The 11678-nt window shown below is 49.1% G+C and overlaps 1 protein-coding gene across 1 annotated transcript in view; it reads right to left on the bottom strand.

The window, feature by feature from the left end:
• The window catches only part of LOC119950602 (leucine-rich repeat transmembrane neuronal protein 3-like), a 394347-nt gene extending 393662 nt beyond the window's left edge, over window positions 1-685 (bottom strand). Inside the window, exon 1 of the mRNA XM_038773178.1 lies at window positions 52-685. Within this exon, the coding sequence (XP_038629106.1) occupies window positions 52-64 (13 nt within the window). The 5' untranslated portion in view covers window positions 65-685. The remainder of the gene's footprint in view (window positions 1-51) is intronic.
• Between the last annotated feature and the right edge of the window lie 10993 nt (window positions 686-11678).

Here is an 11678-nt window from a genome sequence, read left to right as displayed (position 1 = left end):
AAACGCTCTTAAAAAACAAGACAGCTGTCCAGGAATAAAAAAGACGCTTACCCATCCTTCGCATGCTGCTGTCAGTTACTCTGTGTCCACGGAACCAGGGGCTCTGCTCACGATGTCGGCCGCATCGGCGCCAACTGCGCCAAGCTGAGACCCATGGAGCAGAATCCGACCCTTCTGCAAATGAAGCGGTCTCTCCCTCTCTCCAAACATCACTCTCTGTTAGCCATGGCAAGCCTGGTCCAGCCCAACACACACGCACACACACAGAAGAGGAGACGGGGGAAGAGAGAGGAGAGATTGATCGAGAGGATTTTCAGCTGCAGACCTTGAAGTTTTGGCCTCGTTGCATTTTATCTCTCTCTCTCTCTCTCTCTCTCACTCACTCACACACACACCAGTTGGAGTTTTTGACAGTGAAAAGCTCCTTGAAGCAGCATCCGGTAGTTCTGCAGTGGGTATAGAAATGTGAGGGGCTGCTCTCTCCTCTCTCTCCTCTCTGTCTGTGTGTGTGTGTGTGAGCAGCTCAGGCTCCCGGTAACACACACACACAGCCTCCAGCCCACAAGTCAGCCAGCACAGTCCTTGTATCTCCCGCAGGTGGGTAAAGCTCCTGGGCTCCCGGCCTCACTCACTCCACAAGCTGATCCGACTGTTGCTTCACAGAAACACCGACTCGAAGTCTTATGTAAAGCTGCCCCCGCTGGAGAAAGCTATTATGGGCATGTGCAGAAGCCTCGTCTCCTTGTGCATCCCCCCCCCCCCCCCCCCCTTCCAGTCCTCCCTCCTCCGCCTCTCATATTCTACACCAGTGAGCCCTTGTATAAAGGTGGAGGGGGGGGGGGGGGGTCCTAAAATCTGTCAAATACATTACTAGACTGTTCAAAGTTGACATCACATAAAGAGCTAAACAAATCCCTTTCTTGCAGTACTGTATGTGGCATTTACAATTCCTTCCAATGAGGTTTATTACATTTGTTGAACATGCTGCCCCAGGGGTTTTTACACCGTTCCCCTGCACAATGGCAGGGGAATATACATTAACCTTTCCCCTCTGTGATTTACTGCATCCCCTCAGCACATAGTTCTGGTCCTTGGCATGTGCCAGGCTGCAACGCTCGATCGCAAACAATTTATTGCAGTGGAACACAAATAGGTTTTGGGCAGAACCAAAGGTAGGGCAGCACGGTGGCACAGTGGTTAGCACCAGGGAACCGGGTTCAATTCCGGCCTCGGGTGACTGCCTGTGTGGAGTTTGCACTTTCTCCCCGTGTCTGCGCGGGTTTCCTCCGGGTGCTCCGGTTTCCTCCCGCAGTCCAAAGATGTGCATGTTAGCTGGACTGGCCATGCTAAATTGCCCCTTAGTGTCCAAGGTTTGCAGGTTAGATGGGTTTACAGTGTAGGGGAGGGATGTTGGCCTGGGTAGAATGCTCTTTCAGAGGATTGGTGCAGACTTGATGGGCTGATTGGACTCCTTCTGCACGGGAGGCATTCTATGACTCTATGAGTTGCAATGTTTCGGGTTGTTGCAGCCGTGGCCCCTGAGCTCAGAAGGAGACTTTTCTCCAGAATTACCCTGGGGCCTCCAGAAACTTGTCGGCCACTCGGCCCCTCAACCTGTCTCCGTCATTCAATAGGATAATGGCCCATCCGACTGTGGTCTCAATTCCACATTCCCACCGACCACACCCCCCCATAACCTTTGACTCCCTTGTCAGTCAAGAATCAATCTATCTCTGCCTTAAAAATATGAAATGACCCTGCCTCCACTGAGCTCTGGTGAACAGACTTCCAAACATTCACGACTCTTTAAGAGAAAACATTATTCTCATCCCCATCCGAAATGGGAGGCTAATCCGGCTGGATTCTGTGTTCCTGAGACATGAGTGTTGATGCCTGGGCAGAATTCATGGAATTCCACGACGGCCAAACTAGCGGCACACTGGACTGATTCAGAGACTCTTGGCAGGCTAGAACTGGCACCAGGTGGAACACAATCGATTCCAGTGAGAAATGGTGCCGGATTCGCCGGGACCGCAATTGACACTCAGGAGGCTGACAAGCTGCCGCCGCATATACACACTGCACTCCCCACACATACCATACCAGCCAACAAGATGGCAGCGAGGACAGCGGCACCCCATTTCATGGATGCCGAGCTGGAGACCCTCCTGGATGCAGTGGAGGAGAGGTGGGCACCCTATACCCCGGTCCCGGAAGGAGCCTGCCAGCTGCCACTGTTCACCATGCCGAGGCGCAGATGGCAGAGGCAGTCAGCGCCATCAGCAAAGCCATCCGGACCAACCAGCAGTGCGGGAAAAATCTGTACATCCTCCTTCAGGCAGCCAGGGTCAATAGGCAGCACTGTGCCTCTGGCACTAACCATCCCCCCCCACCAGTAACCCCACTCCCCACCCCCACCCAGAGGACGCCCAAACCCTCAACCTTGCAGCACATGCCGGCACCCATACCAGCCGCAATGGCTGGGAGCCCTGGCCACTGAGGTCACCAGCTGCCCATCCACCGGGCTGCATGCATCGGACTGTCTAACACTGCATTGCCTGTTTCCCCCAAGCCCCCAGGAGACGGCCGTCTATATCCGGTCGGCTGCGGGCAAGGAAGTGAGACCCTGCTGAATTGTGGTTCCTCCTGATACGTGTGTCAATCCCCTGCCCCCGGCAACACCACCCAACTCTCATCCCCACTCTCACCCCCACACCATCCTCACCCACCCTCACCCCTATACCACCCTCTCCCCACCCTCACCCCCACTTCCATCCCCATATCATCCTCACCACCACCCTCACCCCCACACCACCCTCACCCCACACCACTCTCAACCCCACCACCCCCACTACTCCCCCCCCCACCCCCCAGCCACCCTCTCTCTCCCCCAGCCCACGGTCTAATCATGCATCTTGTATTGCGTCTTGCAGGACCTGCTGGTGGTGGGACAGGTCCATCTGGTGTCCCCCACCCCCAGCCAGTGCCTCAGCCTGAGTACCACTCCCCCGCCCCCCACAGTCCCCCCACAGTGAGCAGCAATGAGGACAGCAGCATGGACGGCAGCTCTTTACGCAAGACCATCGACACTCCGGAGCTTGAGTCCGGGGATGTCATGGATTTCCCATCACAGCTATCTCCAACACCCTCCACCATCCCAGAGACACCTCGGTTGGGTAATGTGCAACACTATCCGGTGCACACCACACAGCTTATCCGGTATAGCAGGTGGAGGTAGGATCACCCGAGGGGCCAGAAGGTTGCAGGGCGGGCCATACCCAGGGACTAGCTGCCATCCAGATGGGTTTCAAGCTTATGGAATGGACAGTCCCATCGAGTGTGGCGATAATGTCGCAGAGCCAGGGACTGCATGAGGGGCTGTTGCCAAGCAAGCAGCACCTGCAGGAACAGGTGGAGGAGTCCAACCATGAGCATGAGCAGGAGGTGATGCTGACATGCGTGCCACCCAGGCCAACACCGTACAGGTGGCGTCTGAGGTTGAGGCATTGGGTGTGATGTTTTTGGCTATTAGTCAGCATGTCCAAGACCTGGGGCATTCTGTGCAGGTGCTGGCCGCGGCCCAGGACAGGGTTGCCCTCTCACAGGCAGCCATGTGCAAGAGCCATGTGATCATCGCAGTGGTGCTCCTGAGCGTAGCCAAGTCACAGCAGGCCATGGCTGCGATCGGCGGCGGCATTGCCCAGGCACTGGCTGACTTGGTGCAGACACAGAATGTGGTTCCCAGTTCCAGAGGGAGATGATGCTGTCACTGGTTGATGTGATACAGACCCAGAAGGTGCATTGCCCAGGGACTGGCCGACGTAGGGGCAGCAGGGTAGCATGGTGGTTAGCATAAATGCTTCACAGCTCCAGGGTCCCAGGTTCGATTCCCGGCTGGGTCACTGTCTGTGTGGAGTCTGCACGTCCTCCCCCTGTGTGCGTGGGTTTCCTCCGGGTGCTCCGGTTTCCTCCCACAGTCCAAAGATGTGCGGGTTAGGTGGATTGGCCATGCTAAATTGCCCGTAGTGTCCTAATAAAAGTAGGGTTAAGGGGGAGGTTGTTGGGTTACGGGTATAGGGTGGATACGTGGGTTTGAGTAGGGTGATCATGGCTCGGCACAACATTGAGGGCCGAAGGGCCTGTTCTGTGCTGTACTGTTCTATGTAGTGCAGATACAGAAAGAGGTTCCCGGTCCCAGAGGGAGATGATGCAGTCACTGGTTAATGTGACACAGGTCCAGAAAGTGGCGGCACAGTCCCAGAGTGATGTGGCGCAGTCCCAGATGGAGATGGTCCACTCCTTGTGTTCCATGGCTGTGAACGTGCAGACCCTGCTCGAGACCAGAGTGAGCCTCCAGGTCTAGCAGCGCAAAATGGCAGGAGAGCCTCAGGGAATAGCTTCGCTTGCACCCCCATCTCATGAATTAGCCCGAGGGTCATTGGGCACCCCAAGGGAGAAGGGGATGATGGGGCCCGTGCCAGTGACTACCGCAGGGGAGGTGCATAACACCGCAGCACCTCGGACTCCCCCCCTCCTTTAACTGCTGCATCTGGTGCACAGTGTGTAGAACAGGGCGGCACCATGCTGGGGGTGGGGTGCGTGGGGAGTGGTGGGGTGGCGGGTAGATGTGGTGTCTGTGCCCATGGTCAGTTCCCTCTCCCTCCTAGTCAGTGAACCTGGAGGCAATCAGAGCGTCGCATGCGCGTTTCCCTGGCACACGTGTCGTGCCTGCCTGCCTGGGCCCCATGACCAGTCCATCCTTGCCCTCCCCACATCCTCCTCATCAGACAAGCCCTGGTGTTGATCCTCCTCCACCAGTATGTCGCCCCTCTGCTGTGCGATGTTATGAAGGATGCAGCAGGGCACCACAATGCGGGTGACCCTCCAGAGCGGTTCAGCCAACTGAACCGCATCTTCAGCTTGCCAAAGCACTAATTGATCACACCCCTGGTCGCTTCATGTGCATTGTTGTAGTGGGTTTCCAAGTCAGTCTGTGGCCTCCGGATCAGTGTCATTAGCTATGACATGAGTGGACAACCCCTGTCATCCTGGAGCCAAACCCACAGCCGAAGAGGGGCGTCTCAAACATGTCAGGAATCGTCAACTGTGCCAAGATGGAGGCGTCATGCACACTGCCTGGGTATCGCATAATGCACAGCTGATGGTCACACATCAGCTGCAAGTTCATCGAATGGAACCCATTTTTGTTTGTGTAGAGTGGCCTGTCATCTTCAGGGTGCTCATAGGGTGACCTGCACCCTGTCAATCACCCCTTGACCAGAGGCACATCAGCGATGCCGGCCAACGCCGGTGGGCTCGGTCCATATTGAAATGGATGTATTGTGCATCCGAGATGGCGTGGATGCACCTGTGCACTGAGGTCTGTGAGATCCTGGATAGGTCCTCACTCAGCGCTTGGAAGACCCCATGGCTTAAAAGTTCAGGGCTACCGTCACCTTGATGGCCTCTGGGAGCGGGTGTCCTCCCCCATTCCCCCACCGTGCCAGGTGTGCCATGAGCTGGCAGAAATGTCGCACTGTCCCCCTGCTCAGCCGGAGTCTTCGATGGCATGCCAGATGGCATGTCCTCGAGTGACAGGCGCAGCCTATACACATGAGGCCTCATGCATATTTTGAACCTGCTCCTTCTTGGTCTGTAACTTCATTGCAGTATTAATGTAGTCTACTTGGGACACTAATAAAGATCATTATTATTATCTGGCCGGTGTCACTCTGCAGAACTAGTGGCCAAGATGGCTGGTCAGTCGGATGCACAGCAATATGGCTGCCTTGCAGGCCCCGGAAATGACAGCTCGGCCTGGACACTGCCTCTGTCTCATCGGGGGTCACCCGGCCACATGGCCCATTTCCCAGTCATTACCCCCACCCCCCTCCCCCCCCCCACCTCCCTTCCATTCCTCAGGCCCTGGCAGTGCCCTTCCCCCCCACACCCCATCCAGCCCGATGAGTGTCAAGACCTGCAGCTCACAGTCGCACCTCTCTGTGTCCTACCTCCTCTCCCTCCCTCATCAGCCACGACGCTGGTTTCACGATTTTTAAAAGCACAAGTGAACCTCATCGTTGGGAATTCGGCCCATCGGAGGTCGAGACCCGGGAGAATACCGGGTCAGTCCCGCTAATGAAAAGCAAACATGTTTACTGTACGTACATTCCGGAACGCATTGGCGCCGCTATCGAGGCGACGGAGAATTGGGATTTGGTGTGAAATTGGCTCACCCCACGATTTTGCAATTGGAACTGATTCTGCGGCCAATCACATTTCCCAATTCCAGCGTCAGCTGATGGAGAATCCCGCCCCTTAATTTTAAACTGCGATGAACTGAAAATCAAAATCCAGGGCAGCCCTTAGATATATTTTGAGCTCTTTCTAATATTTTAATTGAATGCCTCTGTCGTAAAGGAGTTAGAGGGAAAAGGCTGATTAATGGTGAAGAATCATCCAATAAGGCAATGAACAGTCTGTTTGTTTTCCAATTGACCGGGAAAGCAGTGCAAAGTGAGGATTTATGCCTTAGTTGACCAATGGCAGGCGTGTGTGGGCGGTTATGTGATGAAGCCTCCAGATATATATTCAAGACACGTTGTCAATCTTATGTACAGTCCGGAAGGAACCAACTACAAGGGATTCCCTGGCATGTGTTTTGTTATGTGTCCAATGGTCCATGGACATGCTGAATCCATCAGAGAACATGTCAAAACCTTCCCAAATTCCAAAAAAGACCCAAAATACACCTTGCTATTAATGCTTCAAGTCATAATAACCGGAAGTAACACTCAAATTTTGAAAAATGTAATTTCTTCCACAATTGCAAAGCTTGTTTTTTTCCCCACAGAGTTTGATGTTTATCACCAGCCAGTCAGTCTAGGCGTGGTACCAGGGACACTGTCTCTCTACAGACAGAGACAAATGATGCAATGTTTTCGGAAAAGAAAACTTCAAATATTTTAAACCTACAGTGAGGAGAAACCCTTTTTTTGTCAGACCTCCATCCAGGTTTTCACGTTGTTGGGGTGGGTTGTTGAAGGAGTTTTTAAAATGTTCTTCTCCTAAATAAGCATCAAATCTAACAACAGACCAGAAGCCTCCAGAATATGGAGACAGATTCCCAATACTTTGAATGGAATTCCCCCTCTATGGTTCATATAACTGTCGATTAGTGCATTTGCTGTCACCAGCTGTAGGACACATATTTGCATGCTGCTGAATGCCATATAATACAATGAGCTTTACAAACAAGTGATTTATTTTTTTGCCTTCTCTGAGTAATAAATAGAAAGAGTTTTGACAAGGCTTAATATAAATGCAAACACATATAGGGAAAGACAGACTCGCATTTGCATCTTCACCACCTAAGGATATCCCAAAGCTCTGTACAGCCTCTCGAGTGCTTTTGAAGCAGAGTCAGTCGGTGTTGTGTTCAATGAAATGCTGCTGCCAATCTGTGCACAGCAAGATCCCAAGAGCAGAAATGCGATAATGGCAAGCTAATCTGTCCTAATGATGTTCAGGGCAAGACTCTGAGGTAGGATGTAACCCCGTGACCTTCTGACTCAGAGGCAAGATACTACCACTGTGCCACATCTGATAGGTAAAATTGAATGAGATGATGATGAATGTCACATTGGTAAGAACCTGTACCGATGACATTCCTTGCTTTTCTAAAAGACAGTGAAACTAAGGAAAAGCCAAGCAGGTTTTATTTTTGCTAAAATATGTTAAAAACAACGTTGAAAAGATTGTAATTCCCTCCCAGTGTGCCAGGTTCTCAAGGAAAGCAGGAGAAAATACAACAAGATTTCCTTTCCCCTATTGAAAACTCCCATTGCTTCGCTCCCACTCCTATGTTTGTGAACAAGACCTGCAGCATCCTATACAATTCAAAAATGAATCAGGATTCTATTTGCTGTAATTGTATGGATGTGTGTGTGTGAATGTGTCTGTACCTGCATGTGTGGTCTATGTATGTGCCTGTATTATCTAATTGCATTTGTATGTGTGCATGAATGCTTGTGTAACTGTGTGCATGAACATGTATGTGTGTATATATGTGTATAATATGCATGCATATATGAATATGTCTGTGTGTGTATGTATTTTATGTGTAAAAATGTATGTCTGTATATACATATGTGTGTGAATATGTATGTAATTGTAAATGTGCGCGCGCATATCTATATGTGTGCATGCATGAATATGCATGTATATATGTAGGTGTGTATGAATATGTATGTGTATATGCGTATGTGTGTGTTAATGTATTTATGTGTATGTGTGTATGAATATATATGACTTAGTATGTGTGTATGAATATATATGCTTTATGTGAATGTATGTAGTAATGTGTGTATAGGTGCATGTGTGTGAATTTGTATTTATGTTTTAAAAGTATTTTTATTTAAAATTTTCAACATTTTTACAATTTACAACAAATACAACCCCCCAACACATACAATTTCCACTCCCATACCCCTCATTTCCCCCCGCATCTCCCTCAGCAGTCATAGGTGACTAACTCTCCAAAATGCAAAACAAGAGAACTCCAACTATTGCGGAACCCATCACCCTCTCCCAATAGAGAAAATTGAATTTGTATTTATGTGTGTATGTATGTGCATGAACATATATGTGCATGTGTGCATCAATATGAATATGTGTGTGTGCATATGTGTATGGGTGTCTGAATTATGTATGTATGTATATGTGTGTATGAATACATATATGTGTACAAATATGTATGTGTTTGTCTACGTGGGTATGAATATGCATATATGCATATGTGTATGATTATGTGTATGCATGTGCATAAATGTGTGAATATGTGTGTATATGCACATGTGAGCATGAATATGTATGCATGTGCATATGTGTGATTATGTATGTGCGCTTATATATGTGTGTGTGTAAATATGTGTGTATGAATATACATGTGTGTGCATGTGTGGATGAATATGCATTTATGTGTAAGGGTGTATGAATATGCATGTATGTGTGCATGTGTGGATGAAAATGCATGTATGTAGATGAATATACGTGTGTCAGTATACATGCATGAATATGTATATTTGTATGTATATGTGTGTCTGTGTGCATCTATGAATATGTATATATCTATGTGTGTATAACTATGTATGTATATGTATGTATCTGTACCTGTATGTGTGTATGAATGTGTATGAATATGTATGTATATGTATGAATATGTATGTGTATGTGTCTGTATGTGTGTGCATGAATACATATGTATTTGTATGTCTGTATGAATATGTATGTATGTGTATGAATATATATGATACCTATATGTGTATGAATATATATGTGTGCATGTCTGTATGTGTGTCTGTGTGTATTAATATATATGTGTGTGTCTGTATGAATATGTACATATGCATTTGTGTTTATGCGTATGTGTGTGTCGTATGTATGTGTATATATGTATGAATATGTATGTGTGTCTGTATGTGTGTATGAATATGTTTGTATGTGCATTTGTGTATGCGCACTTTTGCATATGTACATGTGTATGTGCGTGTGAATTTGCTTCTATATGTGTGTGTATAAATCTATGCATATTTGTATGTGTATGCATATGTGTATGGGTGCCTGAGTATGTATGTATATGTGTGCATGAATATGTACGTATAGTTGCATGTGTGGATGAATATGTATGTTTTTGCATGTGTGGATGAATATGTATGTGAGTGTCTGTATGTGTGTATGAATATGTATGTGTATCATGTGTGTTTGAATGTGTATGTGTGTATGAATGTGTATGTGTGTCTATGTGCATGTATGCATGAATATTATGCATGTTTATATGTGTGTGTTATTATGTTTGTGTGTGTTTATATATGAATGTGCATATATGTGTGCATATATATGTGTGGATGAATATGCATGTGTGTATATGTGTGGATGAATATCTATGTATGTGTATGTGTGCATCAATATGTATGTATGTGTGCATGTGTATATGAATATGTATGTGTGTGTATGTGTATATGAATATGTATGTGTGTGTATGTGTGTATGAATGTGTATGTGTGTTTGTATGTGTGTATGAATATGTATGTGTGTGTATGTGTGTATGAATGTGTATGTGTGAATGAATGTTTATATAATAATAAAAGTAAAATAGTGCAGATGTTGCAAGTTTGCATTTAAAAACAAAAATTATGGGAAAATGTAAAGAGTGGCATCATCTGTGGACAGAAAAACAGAGCTAACATTCCAAGTCTGTATGACTACTACAGAACTAAATAGAGGGGGGAATGTGAACATAGAACATACAGTGCAGAAGGAGGCCATTTGGCCCATCGGGTCTGCACCAACCCACTTAAGCCCTCACTTCCACCCTATCCCCATAACCCCTCCAACCTTTTTGGTCACTAAGGGCAATTTATCATGGCCAATCCACCTAACCTGCATGTCTTTGGACAGTGGGAGGAAACCAGAGCACCTGGAAGAAACCCATGCAGACATGCGGAAAATGTGCAGACTCCGCACAGACAGTGACCCAGCGGGGAATCGAACCTAGGACCCTTCTACTGTGAAACGCACAATAAACATTTTTGATTTTAAAAAACTATAGGCGCGATTCTCTGCACCCCATGCCGGGTGGGAGAATCGCGGGAGGGCCGGGCGAATCACGCCACGCTGCACTGGCACCCCCCGCGATTCTCCTACCCCCCACCAAAATGGCATGTCGCATTTTTCGACAGGCCGCTCGGAGAATCGGCGGTCGCCGTGGATGGGCCGAGCGGCCTGCCGAACCCAACCGGTTCACGCCGGCGACAACCACACCTGGTCGCTGCCGGCGTGAACAGCGCGCGACCTCTGTGTATGGGGCCTGTGGGGGGCGGAGGGAGGATCGAGCACCACGGGCGTGCTCAGGAGGTGTCTGGCCCGCGATCAGTGCCCACCGATCGTCGGGCCGGCGTCTCTAAAAGACGCACTCTTTTCCCTCCGCCGCCCCGCAAGATCAAGCCGCCATGTCTTGCGGGTCAGCGGAGGGGAAGACGGCGACCGCGCATGCGCGGGTTGGCGCCGGCCAAACTGCGCATGCGCGGCTGATGTCACTTAGGCGCCGTAGGCCGCGTCATTCCCGGCGCGCTGCTTTGACACAAGCGTCAAGGCGCTCTGCCCGAGATTCACACGCCACCGCTCCTAGCCCCCCCTAGGGGGCGAGGAATGGCCTCCGACGCCGGAGTGAAACACTCCGGGTTTCGCTCTGGCGTCGGCTGATGTCTCCCGATTGGAGAACTCCGTCCTATGTGTGTGCATATACGAGTAGTTATGTGTGCACATGTGAAAGATCACAGATTTGAATATTCTTGCAAAATAATTGACTTAGCCTTTCATTGCTATATCAGGCGTGGCCATACAAAGGACTATTGGCTAACATTTATACACATATACATAGTCATCCACATAGATACATATTCATGCACACACACAAATACACACACATACATACTATGCAAAAACTGTTCACTAATCTAGCATCATGCTGTCTTGCAAAGACAACCCTGGTTTCAGTTCTACTGCAAACCATGGGCAGAATTCTCCGCAATGGCCGACGCCGTCGTGAAACCCGGAGGGCGCGATTCTCCGCACTCACGCCGGTTCGGAGAATAGCGGACCGCGCAAATTTTCTCGGC

This window comes from Scyliorhinus canicula, chromosome 16 (assembly GCF_902713615.1).
Source record: "Scyliorhinus canicula chromosome 16, sScyCan1.1, whole genome shotgun sequence".
Taxonomy (NCBI): domain Eukaryota; kingdom Metazoa; phylum Chordata; class Chondrichthyes; order Carcharhiniformes; family Scyliorhinidae; genus Scyliorhinus; species Scyliorhinus canicula.
Note: the sequence above shows the minus strand (reverse complement) of the source record. Positions and strands in the feature narration are given on the sequence as shown.